At 39.6% G+C, this 19060-nt stretch overlaps 1 protein-coding gene across 3 annotated transcripts in view; it reads left to right on the forward strand.

The window, feature by feature from the left end:
* Nucleotides 1–19060, forward strand: part of RAPGEF4 (Rap guanine nucleotide exchange factor 4) — a gene marked incomplete at both ends in the record, with an annotated part of 148512 nt that overhangs the window by 65128 nt on the left and 64324 nt on the right. For 2 of the 3 annotated variants that reach the window (XM_084264845.1, XM_084264846.1), the window contains 2 exons: nt 4940–5012; nt 6042–6106. The exons of the other annotated variant lie outside the window; for it this stretch is intronic. In XM_084264845.1, coding sequence (XP_084120971.1) covers nt 4940–5012; nt 6042–6106 — 138 coding nt within the window. The remainder of the gene's footprint in view (nt 1–4939; nt 5013–6041; nt 6107–19060) is intronic. 3 annotated transcript variants of the gene reach the window in all.

Consider the following 19060-nt stretch of genomic DNA (forward strand, 5'->3'; position numbering starts at 1 on the left):
CTACTAATTCTGGGATCAGGATTCAGCAAGTTCAGTACAGGCATTTCCTGTATTTGTTTTATCTAAATATGAGTAAATGGTACTTTGCTTCTGCTATTTCAGGCCTTGTCTATCTCATTTCAGTGACTTGATAGACTGACGTGTACTAAACAGTCTCTGTTCAGTAAGTTGGGGTAGGATGTTCACATGGTTTATTTTTTGTTTTCCCACAATACATAGGGATATGATTTCTCCACTGTAGCATTAATTTTCCTAATTTGTCTTTATCCTTTCCTTTAGAAATACTTCAATTCTGTTCTTTTACCTATACTGTGAGTGACAGCAAATACATATGTTCTCTGGGTGACAAAGGCAAGTATTTAGTGATATGCAGGATCCTCAGTGTTCTAGAGTCAAGCACCAGCTTCAAGCAGTGACTTACTATCCAAGGTTAAACAGCTGTGGGTCAGGTCATTTTTGTGATATTCAGTTAAGTGACATTGACCTTAGATGTATGGAGGTTTTCTGATTGAACTTGCTTAGGAGAAATACACTTACTACTTTGTAAATGTGTTAAGAAGGCAGTATGTGAAATCAGAGCTATGGCAGTCTCCTGTGGGTCTCAGCACAAACTATCAGGCAATAGCAAGGTGTTGTTTGATTTCCCTTTTGTAACAAGATATGGGCAAAACCCAACTATGGATATGATTATCAAGTTTGGGTTTTTTGTTCAGATTCTGTAAGAGCATTAGGCACTTTTTATTGGAAAACACTAGCAGATTAGCAGGCAGATGGTCTGAGGTTTTACCTGTCAGTTAGTTCAGTAAGGAGCTATCTGTGGAGCATCAGATCTAAAGGCAAAGATATAGACTTTGAGACAGGAATCTCTACCCAGTTTGGTGGGTGAAAAAAAGGGTCCAGAGATCTTCAAGGACTTTTCACATCTCTCCTTATTGTTCTGGAGAAAAGAGAAGAAGAAACAATGCACCATGGGAGTGACGCACCCTTGTGAATAATGCTCACAAGGGAGGTGGTTCGTTGCCAAATGGTGTATGACTGGCAGAGCCAACTTAGACGAAGAACAGAATTGTACTGAGAGCATCAGTAATCAATTATTTATTGTCAAAGGAAAATAGAGAAGCTACATTGACAAGCTGCAGCATATATTCCTCAAGAGAAACTATTACAGGAGTATGGACAGATAGTGTAGGAGGGTTGCAGAACTCAAGTAATAGTCAAAATAATAACATGTAATTGAATTGTTACACAACATTTTTAAAACCTTGGGCATAAAGGGTTTCTTGATGTTTGACCTAGGATTTCTACAACTGAAATGAATTATTTTGTTACTCCCAAGTTTGCAACTGATGCAGCCTCTGCTGCCAGTAGTAGGCAGAACAGAGGGCAGCAGAACTGTATCTGGTCAAGAGTGACACTGTGGGTTGAGATTGTGTGTGGAAGAGAAACAGGCATTAGCTCTTCAATACTTGCAGCAGAAAAGAAGGTACTAACTACAAAGACATATTTTATATACTTTACGTATGCTAGAAAAAAATGCAATGAATTTAGAGATAGCTTGGAGTTGGAATTATAGTAATTGCCTTTCTAAACATTAGCATATAAAATATAACAAATTATGTTCATGGAGTAGAAGAAAAACTATTGTGGTCATGAAAACCTCAGAGACTAACTAAATAAGAGCATGCAAAAGAACACACTGAAAAGCTGGACAAGGAGTAGCCTTAAGAACTGTTGGTATGAAAATTCACCCAAAGCATCTCCCCAGTAAGGCAAGTGTGCAACTCTTTCCTCCTTTTCTCCCATCCCCAACTGTTCTTTGTCAGCACTCTTCTGTGCTTTAGGCTATAGCAGTGGCTGAAAAGGTCGTGTTAATTTTTGCCACTGCACAGATATGAGGCAATCAGTAACTGGAAGAAAAAATACTGTCTTTATTACTTGTGCTGTCAGATTAGATGCAGGAAATGTCTGATCTTTAAGCTATTGCGTGATAGAGTTTATAAATGGGTAGAAATCTGAAGGCAGAGTGAATAGGTCACTGAGTGTAGTTTTAAAACCTGCTGTCAAGTTGGATTTACAGAACTTGAAGACTTCTGGTAATAAACAAGCTTATGATGATTTGATAGCTGTTGTTGTCTTTCATAAGGAAAGCCTTTCCAGAGTTCATACCACCAGTGGAATACATTTTCAAAGTCTTTTGTAAATATTTAGTCTGTTAATCTTCAGGATGATTTTAAATGCCACCTACCAGCACAATTTAACTTACTACATTTTCTTTTCATTTACAGAAATTATGGTAACAAGATAGGTCTCACAGTCAGTGTTGTGTTTTCCTCATTATCTCAGTTTTGAGAGACCTCATGCCTGGAACTTCATTACTCTGTCTGATACTGTGAATCTCCATGCAGTTACTTATATCTGCCTTTGGATACTTAGGTTTCCCAGCAATCAGTGTGTCCCTGACGTCTTGGCAAAGAAGTGTTCCTTGACATTTAATTTGACTGATACAATGACGCAATTTTAGGTGTGAATTATACCTCTTATGTCAGCCTGCACCCCATCAAGGTGTCTTCCCGAGAGACCACGTGTAGGCAGTCAGATCAGCCTTCCTTCCAGACACAGGTAGTTTCATTTATACAGTGGTCTCCTGGTGGAGTCTGAACAGCTGAGCTTTCTGATGATGTGTCTTGGGGTAGTGCCTCTTCTGGTAATGCTGCCTGAGCTCTTTCAGAAGCAACACTGCTCACTGGGCCTGCTCTGTCCCACACATAAGTAGACTTGTCCCCTAGTAGGGTAGGACCTTCATATGGAAGATGACAGAGCTGAAGTCCGTGGCAGCCTGTGCTTTAGTTCCTGCTGGGCTTTGCCATCCTGAGCATGAGATGGGGCTGAACAGGGTTTGGTGCTTCCTTTAAAGTGTTACATGTGATTCTGGCTTATTCTACCTGTAGATATTTTTGTTGTTAGGCCTCCACATTTTTTTTAATTGTATGAAGTGTTCTGTGTTTCATTTCATGAGAAGAATAATCAGGAAAAATATTAAAGAATTAATCAGAAGGGAAATGGCCATGCAGTGTATGATGACTGTGAACAGGGCATTGTAAAATTACCATCTTCCTACAATTCAAGTTTCTTATCAAGTTGGAGTAAATGTGGGCTAATAATATATTTCTGGGAAAATGCTGTTTTGGGAAAAACAGCACAGAACGCCAAAATGAGGAAGAAAAAGCTCTATAAAATTGATTTTATCATATCTCCAATGAAATATTTCAATTTTCCATTTCCAGATCACATTTCAAGACTAGATTCTGTAGAAGGTAAAATAAAACATTTGTCTACTGTTTGAATACAATGTTATTCCAAGCCCTTGTGACAGGCTTTCTCTTTCTTACTTTTGGCAACCAAAACGAGTTTTCCCCCTGTTTTATGTGTGTGATTTACTAGTTGAACTGAGAAAATAATTATTTCTTGTGTTCTTCCTATAACTGAATTCCAGGCATAGGAATGGATGCAGACTATGGGAGAGGGAATGGTTAGAGAAAGAAAATAGGAGTTTTATCCTCAAATCAAGTAGCACTTATTTTGTGTGACTGGCCAGGGACATAACATAGTTTTGCTCTACGAGTTTTCAGCTGGATTATGGTGAGATTTAAATAATATGTTACTAAGCTTTAGCATGTAATAACTTATCTAAAAATAGGATTGGATTATTAAGATTAATGTAATCTTTGGAGCTTTTGCTATTATTTAGAATGCAAGACACTCAGTTCTAGAATTGATGGCATTTTCATATCCATTTCCAAGAAAAAGAAATGTTAAAAGGGTAATTCAAGCATCTGTTAAAATCCAGCAGAAATTTTAGAAGTGAGTACATCCAAACAGCTTCATAGAGCAAAGGGTAAAACTTTTACATTAAGGTTGTACCATGAGGGAGATTTTCTGTCTCAATTATCCCGTGGGCTTAGTTGAAACCTACGTGAATTTCCGCTGGTTGGTCCTTCATGTTCAGCTCACTACCCACCCTGAGGACTGTAGGACACATTTTATTTCCACTGATCATCAGCATCCCTGGTGCACAATCTTGTTTTCTGACAGTTCCAAAAGGAAATTATAATTGTTTATCCCTGACAGTAATATAGTATGATTGAAAACAAAAATGTGTCATTTATTGAATGATTTGTATTTGATGAAAGGATATTTTTCCTGTGATGTTATTTGTTAGCTTCTGTGCATTTCTTAAGCCCTTAGACAGAGCTTTGAACCTTATTGATCATGTCACCAGCAGTCACTGAAGAAAAATACTGGTTACTGACATCTGTAGCAATTATGTAGTTTACAGTGGTACAAGGGACGTTATTTTTGCAGTTGCAAAGTTTCATCTGATAAATAGTTGTGTGTGTGTACATAACATGAGGTGTGTTTCATAACCTTGTGGTTTCCAAAAACCAAACTTCGTGAGTTGGAAGTAGATGTTTAAGAGTTTTCACACTAAATGCCGTGTGTTTCAAATCTGACACAAAAATTGTAGTGGTACCTGATTCTCACGAATCCTTAGTTAACAGCCTTGTCTCCATCCCTGCAATAAAGCAGCTTTCTAGCTCAAGTTCAGCAGAGCAGTGTAATTTCAAACAAGCTTTAAAACAGTCTTTATGGGAAATCACACAACTAAGTACATATTGATTTATTAGAACCCTCAAAGTCATGCTTTGGGGAAGATGGAGGAGGGAATTGTTTTAGCACAACTTCTGATAAAAGAAAGGCAGTGTGCTCCAGTCAAGAAAGCAGGCCTCGTGGTGTTAAGGGTGAAGATAGGTCTGACTGCCTCCATTGCTTGTGTGCATGTGAAGCACAAGGCAGCAGACACACAGTGGAAATACCACACCACCCATCGCACGGCTTCATGCATCTGTACCTGACTGACTGTGCCATTGCTGTCTTTCAGAAATATCGACAGTATATGTCTGGACTTCTCACTCCTCCTTATGGTGTTATGGAAACTGGCTCCAACAATGACAGTAAGTATGAGAAAATAGACATCAGATGTTAGAAAAAAAGGATAAAAGGGGGGAAGCGTAAAAGTCCTCTGGGTTTGGGTGTTGGAATTTAAATGTTAACTTCAATTCAGTGTTACAACATCATTAATACTGCATATAGTAGGAAATACATGGGAACTTGCCTAACTGCGTTCCCCGTAGTATCAAACTGTGCGCAGAGCTGCACACAATCAGCACTATGTTGACTAACACATACTGTAGCATGTCGTGTAACATGTAACTGGTTAGAGGTGTTGCATGGGTTCTATGGAACACGACCTTAAGTCCTGCTAGTAAAATAAATCTAAGAAACTGGCTTCTTTTTTTAGTTAGGACGGGCTACAGAACCTGCTTGGGAAGCTAGGTTAGTGCTTGGGTGGAGAGCCTGCAGCAAACCTTGCTGTCTGACCTTGGTTACATAGCTAAGTGAGTTTGGGTATGTCTCTGCCTCCTGAGGACCTGTCAAGCTGTGGCATAGGGCTGTAGACATGAATCCAAGGGCAACCTTTGAAGCTCATCTCTTCTGTAAATCAAAGTGTTTTTATTTAATTTCCAGAGGAGTATTTAGATGCCAACCAGGACAATATCTGATGGTTAGCAATTGCATCTGCAAATTCTGCCCCTTATGTTTGTTACGTGTTCAGTATGTTCTGTTTGTGAAATAGCATAGCAATGCTAGTTACAGGAAACTCAGTGTCATGTTTGACTTCAGATAATGAAACACAGGTAATTTTGAATTTAAACAAATAATAATTCCTGTGCATGTAATTCAGATACTAAGTTGTGAGAAAGTAATATGTTTAGCAAACTGTTCATAGTGTTTACACAGGTTAGCTTTTTGTCTTTTTTGTTTTCACAAGAGAAATCTTTCGTCTGAATTTGCCCTCAAAGATTGTAGATTAATGTGTATGTTAACAAAGTATCAAACCCTACAATTCACTATTCATTGATATCTACGCTGTTACTTAAAGAATATACATTAGGTATTTATTTTCTGTAATCTTTTTTTAGGAATGCCAGATAAGGACAGTATGTCAAGCAGTGCTCTATGCCAAGTTTCTAAAAATTGTAATAAGGTAAATCACACCTAGTTTTGCCTTTGTTTTTTGATTGTGGGGTGGGGTGGTGCAGGGAACGGATGGATTTGGTAATGCAAAGGTACAGCATTACATTGAAAAGAACTGGGTGCCGATGAAAAGCGTGTGGTTGATGCATGTGAGTACAGTAAACAAATTACAAGGATGCTTTAGACATTGTATCATTAAAGTTGAGAAAGTAACTGGTTCAGGATCAGCATTGCTAGCAAGTGTGCTGATCCCAAAGTTTGTGTGCAATCTGTTTGTCCTGTCTTTGTCAGAAAGGTGCTGAGGGTCAGGAAGAAAAGCAGCACTGTGATGAGACCAGTGCATAGCCAATGGATCATAAAATTAATAATTAAATCCTATTGTAAGGCTTAACAGAGCCTCAACAGATGCAGAGGCATTGTTCTGGCCCTTTGCTCAGGGTGAATTCTCTCCTGTGTTCAGAGAGCAACTTTACGTTTCAGTTGCACTTTGTAAAATCGTTCTGTGCCTTCAGTCTCACCAGATGAGGAACCCACATGAAAGAACTCATTAATATTTCTATGCTGGGTTTAAAGTAATTGCAGTAGTGGGAAGAAATAGTTTCAGACATTGCTGTAAAGATTAATTTTTTTTTAATGACAGAAGTAGAAAAGTTACAATAGCAAATAGATGCTTGGGAGCCTTCTTTCTGGACAATGCAAGTTGGATGCATTTGTGTGATGTCTTTAAAAGGTTAAAGGTATTTTTGTTTGACAGCAGAAAAATAAGACCATGTATATTTTAGCGTGTTTCCTTAATGTGAAAAAAACCACACCCTCCTCTGTCTGTCTGTCCTGCTTCCTCCAGGCTACTGACCTTTCTTAATTGTCACATTCTGCCTTTACTAAATGTATAAATGTAACGGTACGCAGTTCCTTTTTCTAGAGTCTAACTTACTAATGCTGTACTACTTCCTGACACAGATTTTTTCTATCTGGTATGAAAATAAACATTTTTCCATGCACTGAGGAATAATTCTTAGATACTTAGATACCACCTTCCATTCTGTAAGCACTTTACAAACTGTTATAAGACTCAGTGCTTCTCTAAGATGCTGGCATTTCAGTGCTATGCTTGGAGTTAAGCCACTTCAGGAGTCTTACTTGACCTCTTAATGAAAGCACCAGGTGTAGAATCCAAACTAAAAGATCTTGTAATTTCTGAAACAGATTGAGGTTAACAGATAAAGGTAATAAGATAAAACCATCCATCTTTCCTAGAAGGTGATATTCCCCCAGTATGGGCAGTGGAGTTCAGCTAAGGATGGGCTATACACTTTCAGGTACAAAGTATTTTAGAAACTGAGTGATTTTTAGTGATTAATACTGCTGCCAGTAGCTGGGCTTCTATAGAAGGCCAGGGCTCTTCCTGCCCAGAGTAGTACTGTTCTGCTGGGCAAGGCACAGAACTTGGCCAGGACAGGCACAAACTGTTCAACAGCTTTTACAGGAGTAAGGGCCTTTCCAAACCATCTTAACTTCCTTTCCAAGACACGTACATAAACCATCCATACTTCTCCCTCCCACACTGCACACATTTCTCTGGAGCAAAGCTGAGAAAGTAAATATATGACAGATGCTTGTCACCTTGTGGGAGCTCTGGCGGTCCCATGAGAAATGTGGCAGAAGAACCTACACGATGTAGGAATGGTTCATGAATCCTGGTTCTGGGTTTTTGCTGTATGGGCACAGTTCTCTTTAATTATGTTAAGTGAAAGTCAACTGCAACAGGGAGAAATACTTGAGTATTTTATTTGTTGCATGCAAGCTTCATTCCTGCCGTTTTAAACTGAACAGCTGTGAGAGCACCTACACATGTGGGTCTTCATGCCCTGCAAATCAGTTTTGAATGATCAGGGGGATACTGGGAGTACTGGGTCAAATTCACAAGTGTTGTTGGCAGCCATTCAAAATACAAAATAACTAGAAAACAACCCTGTGTTTGTAGTTTTTACATATTTTGCTTCTTTTAGGGTGATATATGGCTGTTAAAATGGCTACTGTGTCAGGGAAGACTTAGGTTTCCAGAAGGATGCCTGTGGGACTGGAAGCAAATACATCTCGGGGAGGCCTGCAGGCTACTCTGTAGTGTCCAGAAAAAGACTGAGTGAGGAACTTTCTGAGATTCAGAGAAAGTTGAAAGTTCCTCAAAATTTTTTGTATGATAAGAAAACATTGCAGTCCTAGACAGAAGGAGATAACATAATGTCTTCAGTAGTTATGATCATAATGATGCAGTTATTAGTGGGGGTTGTGTGTTGGTTAAATTTTCTAGGGAAGTTAATAACTATAAATAATTTGCTTCAAATGAAATCTAATATATTCCACTCTTGAAATTTGAAATGCATGTTTTTCTCTCTTAGCCTGTGCTGAGTCTTTTACAAGCACTGTAAGAGATGATTTTCCATATTTGCTAATTATTTGAGTTTCATCTTCATAGCTTAACTTTTTTCTCCTGTCACATCTATTAGTTTTTGATGAGTAACATAAGACACTTCTTTTAATACGTGCCTTGAAATTTTCTCACCATATGGGGATGTTTAGTTTTCCTAGTTCATTAAAATCTATAAAAAAATTCTATTTGGAGAGAGCAGCAAAGAGATTTTCTTTTACCAAACACGAATTCATTTGCATTTAGGGTTACATTATTGCACATCATTTAATGCAATATAACAGTTAAATTGAGCATAAAATACTGAGACAGAGTATGCTACCGTCCTTACTTATTTTGGAGAATGAAAACAAAGCCAATTTAAACCTGTCTTATATAAGGGGAAATAACACAGCTTCGGTCTTTTTAACTAGTCAATCTAATATCTGCACTCCACTCTCTCTAGCTCTTGTTTCCAAAAATTCTCATGGGGTAGAGTTGGATATAGCTGGGTCTGTGAGATGAATATAGCCATAAAGCCAGAATGACAAAATCAATAATAATTTCAAATACACTTTTGGAAAAGCCACAGCAGAGTACTTAGAACTCAGGGGAGGTCGGGTTCCAGCACGCAGATGGAGTAGGTCATGGGTCTGCTTCCGCATATTGCCGGCAGAGCTGGCAGCGGGGTTGCGTGGTGCTTCCCACTGCAAGATCCCAGTCTTACAATTTGGCCACTCTTTCACTGTTTACAGTGAATTGCCATGCTGAGAGTGTGCTTCTGGCTGATTTTTAAATTGAAATGGATCAAACCTCACTGACACCGAGGTTGGGGGAAAATACATAGCACATCTAAAATAGCTTTGCCCAGTACTACACTAGCAGCCTTGTTTTTTGGACTAAGGAGATCCACATCTGGGGCTTGTTCTGGCATTAAAGGGTATCATTGGCGACCTCCTACAAAATAAGCCTTATCTTTAAGCCTTGAAAAATCTTAATTGAAACCGACTCACTAGAGGCTCATTACAGCTTTACTACAAGCTTGTGTAGACAGGCTGTGTGGCTGCACATGCAGAATTGCCACACTGCTCCTCTGGTCCTGGGCTGCTGGGGCATTCCTATGCTGATGCTTAATGGGACAGGTTTTTTCACAACAACTCATTCTAGTTGCTAGAGCGACATTTTGATTATTATAAAACCAGACACTAACTGAAAACCACAGTTGTCTCCCCTGTACCTTTACACCCTCTACTGGTGTCCAGGTGGGGAACCAGTAATGAAATAGCCCCAAAATAGCCCAGTCTTTTCTGGAGACATGACATACATCATAGTTTTAAATAAAAGGGCATTGCAGAGATGAGTTGTAGAGACACAGGAATGAATGAATGTGGGTGAGAACAGAGGACAGACCCATGGAGAGCATGGATCTTCACTCTCCTGTAGAGTGTGGTACTGAATGCTTTATTGTGCTGCCAGTACATGTCCTAAGTTCCTTTGCAAACTGTGGGTGCTGTGCTGGAGAGAGCACAGGAATGATCCACAGAAAGAAGAGAAATCTGTGATTAACAACAATTATTCTATTTATTCGAGTACTTGATAGTCAAAAAGTTCTAAACCTACTAGTGATCCAAACTGAAGTTCTATATTGTTTTCCATAATGGAATTTCCATATTGCAGTTTGCTAAAAGAACCTCCAAATCCTCAAGAAACTACCCCCCACCAAAAAAAAAAATTCTGCTTGAAAGGAAGGATGAAAAATTAAGTGTCCCAAAGCAGAGAATTTAAAGGAGGGAGGCTGACTCATCTGTATTTGTTATGGTACAGACTTGAGGCACTGGCAGTTTTCCCAAACTGTGGTTGCCCCCTCCATGGCAGTATTCAAGACCAGGTTGGATGGGGCTTTGGGCAGCCTGGTCCAGTGGAGGGTGTCCCTGCCCATGGCAGGGGGTTGGAACTAGATGATATTGAAGGTTTCTTCCAACCCAAACCAGCCTGAGATTCTGTCATTCTGTGACTTCAGTTCTTTGTGTTTATTGTGGTACAGACTTTGGTTACCTGCTTGCATGTATTTTTCCTGTGACACACTCAATTAAAACAACATCTCACCTCAAAATCCACGCTAGCTTTCTTTTTGTACTACTTAATGTCTGTAACTGCTCAAAGCCAACATAAAATTGTGCCACCTTCACTGAAATCATACAGCCTAGATGGGGGCTTCATCGCCTTTGTACTGAGAAAACCGTACTGAGCATAGATGATAAAAGCAGGTAAAGTTCTGCAAATTCATACAGTCGTTCTTGCTGTCGTGTGAAGAATGTATCTTTTTTCTGAAGTCTCTGTCACGTGGTATTTCCATTATGTTCCCCATAGTGGCTTTAGGTCTCTAGTGTGATAAAAAGTTGCAGGAGCTCCCTCTAGTGCACGAAGTAATACTCGAAAATCACACGGATAGAATTTCGGAGGCTTACAGTGTGAAACATCCCCTTTATCTTTTTCCTATAATGATTCCAAATCCCCCGGACTGGAATGTTACTGGTAGTGATTTTTGTAAAGAAAATTTGTATAGATATTTGGTATAGAAAAGCTCCTATAGGCTGTGCTGAAAATCACCTTTTCATCAGTCTTCCTGCCTGTAATTAGATGTGATAAAATGTAGGTCCTTCTCTGTACTGCACTTTCAATAAGGCTTAGGGGCCGTGCTGATTTTTGTGCATTTAAATAATTGGAGTGGTTGCGAAAACATGATTTGTTATCTTATCAACTCTAATTGCATTTAATAAAATTATATTGAGAAGATCTTTCAGTTGACAGAGTAGGACAGAATCTAAGTGTTAACTCTCCAAATATCGCTATTTTCAACATTACTGGGCAAATTAATGTTTGTTTATTTCAATTTTCAAGCACTTAAATATAACTCTGGGCATTTGAAAGTATACTGTTGGTAAAAAGGATGCTACAGTTCACTAAATGCCCTGTGTGCCTTGAAGAGCCCACACGACACCGGTAATAATCATGTTCATTCAGTGTATTAGCTACTCTAGCAATAAAAAATAGTTTTACTTCTGCATTCCCTATATTTCAATTTATTTATCCTAGATGACCAAGAGGAAAGCTTATCTTTTACCATAGTCAGTAGATTGTCAAACGTGGGATGTGATAGAGCATTAGCAGAATGCTAAGGGAAGTGTTTCACACGCTCATGAAACTGTGAGCCCCCAAGGAACAACAGGAAGAAGGGGAAACCAGGTATAGCAAGATGCAATGGTGAGGTGTGTATTTGGAAGCAGTAACCTCTCCAACATTCACATGAATTCTGTGTTATAGCAGAACTGATTTTCTGTGTGGATGGTTTATGTAACTGTCCAGTGCATTAATTCCGACCCTCTCTTGGATTCTGTGCCAGAGTCAGTTCTGCTACACAATGTTAGCATAGGGTTAGAAAATAATTTCTTTTCATTTTCTGTTTTTAACATGGTTGCATAAGGCAGTGTGTGCAAATATTTCTAAATAATGTCTTCATGCAGGCCTAACTGTACCAATTACTTTTAGGGCCTGCTCTGATATTGTGGCACCAATTTCACATATATGAAAGCAATTTGCTTAGAGGTCTGTTCAAGTTCTTCATTTTGCTCTAAGTGGAAGTGCTCAGGGTTCAATCGTTATCACAGCCTGTAACAATTTGGCTAGTGCAGAGTCTCTGCATATAGTCCTTGGCAATGAGTCACATGGTGACAGCATATGGCAGGAGAGATAACAAAGGCAGGAGTGTGAGATGAGTAGGAGTCTGTGAAAAATACATTTTTCATACGTTAGTAATGAACTTCATAATGAAAAATGTGAAGGTCATCAGAGCTCTTTAATGTAAACAATTTTGTTAGTGGGTCTGCTGGCTTACATAAGTAAGCTTTGCACGAACTAAATTGTTGCAGAACCGCCAGGGCGGGTTTTGGTACATCACTGTCCTCAGTTCCAGCCATATGGAGATGATGCACAGCTGTAGGTTTCCCTTCCAAATGCCATTGTGAATAGCAATGCCTCAAAGAAAAGCTTGTACTACCCCATCTTCTGTTATCCAGTTCAGCTGCCTGATAATCTATGAAATATCTGTGACCCATGATTTCATTTTGTACCCTCGGTTCTGGAGACCCTAAAGGCAGTTTCTATTGGAAAGAGTTTCTTCTGCTGTATCTAATCATATAATTGAGCTCCAGTCTGACCAATACAGAAATAGCCAGAGTAGTCCCAGTTTGAAACCTGCAGATGCAATGAATAATTCTCATTTCACCTATTATCACAGAGGAATGAGTAGCATTGTGGAGAAAAAGAACAAAATTCTTGGTCCAAGTTACTGCATTTTATTTAGCACTGTGTGTCAAAATAATTTCTCTTTGGTTTGTGTTTGATCCAGTTCAATGATCCCTGGTCCTTGAAGCCATTCCACAAATTTGGAAGAAACAACCCATGTCCCTCTTCCTACAACAAGGAGCTTCCATTGTAGTGGCTCTAAGGATAAATAGAGCTGCTGTGATGATAGTGAGATTGACAAGAGTTAGAGTCATATATTTTTGGTCATAAACTTTTGGTAGAAAAGGGCAGGATTTTGCAACCTGCAGATGGTAAAGGAACATTCTTTAAAATTTACCCTCATTTTCAAAGAGCTTTAAGAAGAGAGGATTAAATACAGACAGGTGTATTTTAGTTTTAAATATATCAAACTGCTACATTTATCTTGGGAGAAGATGAATAATAGGAAAAATGGTGAATAGTGTCCAATAGCACACCACACTTCAGTTGTCATCTCCTGAAGAAAGAGCCTCCCTTTCCTGTCACAGCTGCAAAACATTCCTGAAGCAACCACTGCCCTTTGCTCAGGAAGGGAAAGCCAAGCTTGGAAAAGTGGGTCTGCATCTGTATCCTTCTTTAAGTGCAGCATTGACTTTCTGAGTCATTGTGAAGCTATCTGCAACGTCCAAATCAAGATAGTGTGGGTTTTATTGACATGAAGGGGTGAAAAAAGGCAAGAGGGACAGGGTGAGAGGTGAAGGGGAGAGAGAAAGAAAAAGAGGGAGAGACCACTCCTCTCTCACAAGCAAAACAATCCATGTACTCAAGTCAGTGTGAGAGCTGAACTATATGAGGTTTTAGTTCCATGACTTTTACATCCAAGTATTAATATGTATGATCTTCACAGTATTTGAATGAAGAGTCTCCTCAAACAGTTATCATTGTTATTTTGGTGCTCCCCACTTCTCTTGCTTTTTAAAAAAAAATGTTAGCTTTTATTGCAATTTATGTGTATCCTAAAGCCTTGCAATTCTTGGTTGTGCTGGGTGCTGTGATGCAGAGGGATGGAGGCCACTGCTACACAGAGTTTGCAGTCACAGAGAGGCTGGAATGACTGTCAGACTGAAAGATGCTGGTTTATTCAGACCATTGTAAGGCACTGGATTCATAGTGTTCTTACGTTTCAGATGAGTTTTCTTCCAGGAGCATATTGTGAACAGTGTGACAATCCTAAGAGACACTTGGACTGGAAGGAAGAAGTTCAGAAATCAACAGACAAATGAAAAACCAATAGATATATATTCCTTCGTTAATCTTGTAATTTGGTGGGGATCTATCTTACACTGTTGACCTTGTTCAGAGGAGCAGAGTAAGTACCTTCTCCCCACGAAAGGATGGCAGAGGTGCTTGCGGTAGCATGGGGAAGGCAATTTAGTTGAAGAGATGTTTTCCATTTTTGACTCCTCTTGACTAGCTGAATGAGTGTTATTATCATAGTTTAGATAAATAAATAATGGTAAAATAACAGAATTTCCTAGAAAATGCTAGATTCTGTAAAATAATATTGTGAAGTAAGTAGAGGACCTTCTTTCAGTAGGAGCATCACTCTCAGTTCCGGTTGTCTGGGGAAAGAGCATATTGCCTTACCTGCCAGTGCTGGCAAGGGTAGGCTGATAATGCATACTGTGGAGTCACATTTGATGACTCTTGCTCCTTGGCTGTGTCTTCTGTGTGATTCTGTCCCAGCCCATAAAAAGCATGCACATATGCTCCATTTATCTCTTGCAGCTGAAAGGCAGAAAGAGTCAGTAATTATATTGAGAAAAAAAGATAGTCCTTTTCAAGGTTCATGTCTTCAGACAAGTCAAGCGTACACAAGTAACGCATTTGGCACTTATATTTGAAACAGCAAAATGAATTTTTTTGAATCTTGTAATTATTTTCTCAAGTTTGGCAGAAAAATTGGATCAGGGATCTTAAAATCAGATTCCTTCTAGTCACTCATATCATCTTTTGCTGAGCATTTTGACTGCCTCTGCTACAATGCATGCTGGAAATTGGTATTCCACAAAGTCAATTACAGTTCTGAGTCAGTAAGAAGTAATCAGTGTGTCTGATCTGATCATTTAGCAGCATCTTTTTTTGTCTGTGTACGGATGACAAAAATTTGAGAGGTTAATAAATAGTGGGGAAAAGCTCTATAGCAATTATGTTCTTTTTGTGTTACCTAGTCAAGAATCAGGAGCCAATTGTGCTGGCTCCATACAAAGACCATCACCACCAGACCACGTGTTTGGTTTGTGGCCCTTATTTTGAGCCATTCTGTGTTAGAATTGATGAGGCAAAAATGTCAGATCTGTACAACGGAGCCAAAAAATGTAATTGGTCTATTATCTCTAGTGATGGTGAAGGAGCAAGTGCTGTTCAGGTATTTAAAGATTTATGATTTATGACTTTTCATCATTTATTCTTTTTGTAAATTTCCTTCTGGAAGAAAGCTTGGCACAAGATTGTGAACATGTTGGATATTTGTGTGCTTTATCATCAGTGAGGCAGCTGTCTTAAAATTAAAGATAGCAGTTACTGAGGAAATACAAGTACACATAGCTGAGTTGACTGGTAGAGAAATGAAAAGAATAAATAATTTAGGTTCCAAAATAAAAACAGAAAAAAAAATCCTAACTTCCAGTACCAGTTATTACACTGCTTCTTATTAGGATTACTCAGCCACGCTTGTTTTTATCTTAGGAAATGAAATTACATAAATAATTTGTATAAAAGCTTTAAATATGAACTGGATGGAGAAGGAACCAGTGGTTTAACAGGGGAGAATGATAATTAAATCTTTTTAAGCCTCCCAGTACTGCTTTGTCCATCCTGAGTCTTTAAAGTAGCTGACTTCAAATGCATGGATCTGAGGGGGCTAAAGAAACCGCCGCTCTTCCCTTGTAGCCTTTTGCACAATGGCTGAGGCAGTTACTTTTCACTCGAACCCATTTTCTGATCCAGCCCCCAGTAGAGCCAGTGAGGGCCAGCAGTGACACCAGGACAGGGTGGCTGTGCAACAGGGAGATGGTGGAATGATCAGCTCTCAGAGCAGAGCACACTGGGGCCCAGGGAAAACCACAGGGCTGTGGCAGCCCTTCCCCAGCAGCTTCCAGTGACCAGCACCCTGGCTCTAGGGCACCTGTGCTTCCCTGTGAGTGTGTCCATTCTCTTTACTTCCAGCTACACGTGTCTTCTCCTCCATCACACTGACAGTCCTGCTTGCCTGAGGGGAAGGGAGCAGAACTGTCAGACACACGTAAACCTTTTTTTAAGCTTAATTTTCTGCTGTTTTGGATGAAGATTAGCTTCCTGGCCAGGGCCAGCACAAGCAACATGGCAGAGCCTGGGTGTGGGGTTCAAGGAGGGGATGGACCCCACCAGTCCTGTTTGAAGCTGCTGTGAACTGTCTGCAGCCTTAAATGTCTAACATAAGCACAAATCTCTACCAGGTCTGTCAGCTACAGACTTAGACTCTTTCCTGCCCCAAACACGGTGTTTCTGCCAGCCCATGTCAGCTGCAGGGGTAGCAGAGGGCCAACTGGCAGGGAATCATTTCATCAGGCCAGCCTGCAGCTCCATTGCAATTCACTGCTAAATCACAAATGAATCTGTGTCATTTCAGTCTCCTGTGTTTAGATACAGATTTGTATGATGTATTCCTGCTATTGCTGTAACACACATACAGATCCAGGCAAATATTTGTTACCCTCCTCCCCTCTCTCCACTGAGTTGTCTTAATTGTGTTCAGAGCCAGTCTAGATTTGGGATTTTCAGCTTGTGGCCTGCTGGCTGCTGGGTTCTGGCAGCTTTTCCAGATGTGCCTGGGAAATAAACTAAGAAAATCCTATTGTCACTAGCTGTACAAGGTACCCATCTTAATTGGCAAAGCTATGGGGATCCAGAAAATAAAGGAGACTAACAGCTTCCCTGCCTCCCACCTCTTTTTGTTTACCCTGATTCAGCTGAGTGTCATCATTAGCTGCTGCACATCCCAGGAGAATTTTGGATAAACATGTGTTGACAAAACTGGTTTTGTCATTCCTTATAGTGTAAATGTATAGCCACTGCACCACAGCAGGCCTGGGCCTGCCTAATAGAATGGCTTTCTCATCTTGCTGGTATACTGGTCCAAACCAGGGAAAGAAGGAGGGAGAAGAAAACCAGGAGGTTGCCTTGTAGCTCCCAAATAGCTACTTAGTCTGCCTGGTGTCTTTGGCATTACAGTCAGTGTTCTTGAAACCCTGTCTTTTGTGTTTTGTCTGACTTTTCTACTGTGAGGTTTGGGGTAGAGAACCTGGATTGCTGCCTGGAAAGTGCTGTGTGACTTTGTGGCCATACAGACACAGGACACTTTGCAATCATATTGGACTTCAATGTACCAGAAATTCCTCTGGGGAGGATGCATCTTCCTTTCTCCAAGACAGTCTCCTAGTCTGTCACAAAGAAGCTGAAGATTCCTATGTTGTTGCAGAAAATATGTTCTTTTCAAAACAGGTTAGCTGGGAATACTCCATGTTCATTCAGGATTTCCAGGCAAGCTGGTTTGGATTACAGTAATTAAACTTCTATGGAACAGCAAACATTTCCAAGCTGTGATTTACTTAACATAGTGCAACAGTCCTTATCTTTTACACAGCCCACAAAGAGACACTAAAGAGTCAATTAAGCCAGAGAAGATTTTTATATTATGTTTTAAAAGGTGAATGGTTGGGAAACAGCAGGGACAGAATTTCAGCTGGACAAAGCAATATTTTTAGCAATGATGTGAAAATTAACATCAGCATTAAAGAGAAATAGGAGAAATGGGTTAAATTACAAAATACATACAATAGGGCCCTTTCCATTTCACAAGGACAGGGCTGGTTCTGTGATATCCCGAAAAGCCAGACATCACAGAATTTACACAGCTTAGGCTACATACTGAGAGAGGTAAAAAGAGGTCATCTCTTTCAGAAACATACTGTGGTGAATTGGGATGTAAAGAGATGTGGTTTGCTAAGGAAAATGTCAGGTAGAGTAATTTCACCTCTCCGTATCAGTCTTGGGTTAATTATCGCAGTGTTCTGCCTGCATTTCTGCAGCCAATTTTTTCTCAGGTTGCAATAAAGATTCATTTGGCTACAGAATCAGCTTGGAGTATGTTTCAAAATGTCTATCCCTCACTAGTTATCAGGGAAGGTGAGCTGCAATTCAAAGCAATAAAACAAATGTGAACAAGTCTGGTTTAAATAGTGTCAAGTCAGGCATCTGCAAGCTCTGTAGGAAGTTAGGAGGTAAGGAGAAAATTTATTAATATGAAATATTTATTCCTTTCCAATGCTAATTGATTGCAGGAATTAATAGTAGTATTCTTTTACTATTTTCTTTTTTTTTTTTCACACATGCACATTACCTCAACACTTGTATTTTTATTTACTGATTATTGTCATTGTATCGTGGAATTAATGTGAAAAACAGGGCATATAAATCCATGTTGTTCAGATCTAATGATTTGATTCCAAATGCCTTTGGATGTTTTTAATCAATACAATTACTTCCAGTAAAGTATCTGAAGAACACTGAATTAAGTGATTAATACAGCAGTTAGGAGTTTCATTTCATTCTACTTAAATACATAAAACTGCACTTGGATTTTGCTGTAAAAGACAAACCCTTACCTTTGTAGATCAGTATTTCCCCCTCTGAATTTATGCTGTTGGACTTTGTCCATTACTGAATCAGATGATGATGTGCCCACATAGTAGAAGAGGATAATAAAGTTGATAGATTGTCCTCAGAAGATGCAGGTTGTCCCTCGTAACCTTCTGTCCCTTCTGTTTTCATAGAATCATAGATTATTTCAAATTGGAAGGGGTCCATAAGGATCATCACATCCAACTCCCTGCTTCCCACAGGACCACCTAAAACTAAACCATATGACTAAGAGCGTTGTCCAGATGTTCCTTGAAGTCTGACAGGGTTGGTGCCATAACCATATCCCTGGGGAGCCTGTTCCAGGGAACAACCACCCTCTCAGTGAAGAACCTTTTCCTAATCTTCAGTATGAACTTATCCTGGTACAATTCCATTTCCTCATGTCCCATTGTTGGTTACCAGAGAGAGGAGATCTGCACCTCCCCATCTGTTGCCCACCTTGAGGAAGTTGTAGACTGTGACAAGGGCACTCCAGGTTTTGGTTAGATCTCTGTCGTCATGAAGGTTCATTGTGGTTAGCAGAGCTATGGG

Source organism: Gallinula chloropus, assembly GCF_964237585.1.
Source record: "Gallinula chloropus genome assembly, chromosome: 5".
Classification (NCBI taxonomy): Eukaryota; Metazoa; Chordata; class Aves; order Gruiformes; family Rallidae; genus Gallinula; species Gallinula chloropus.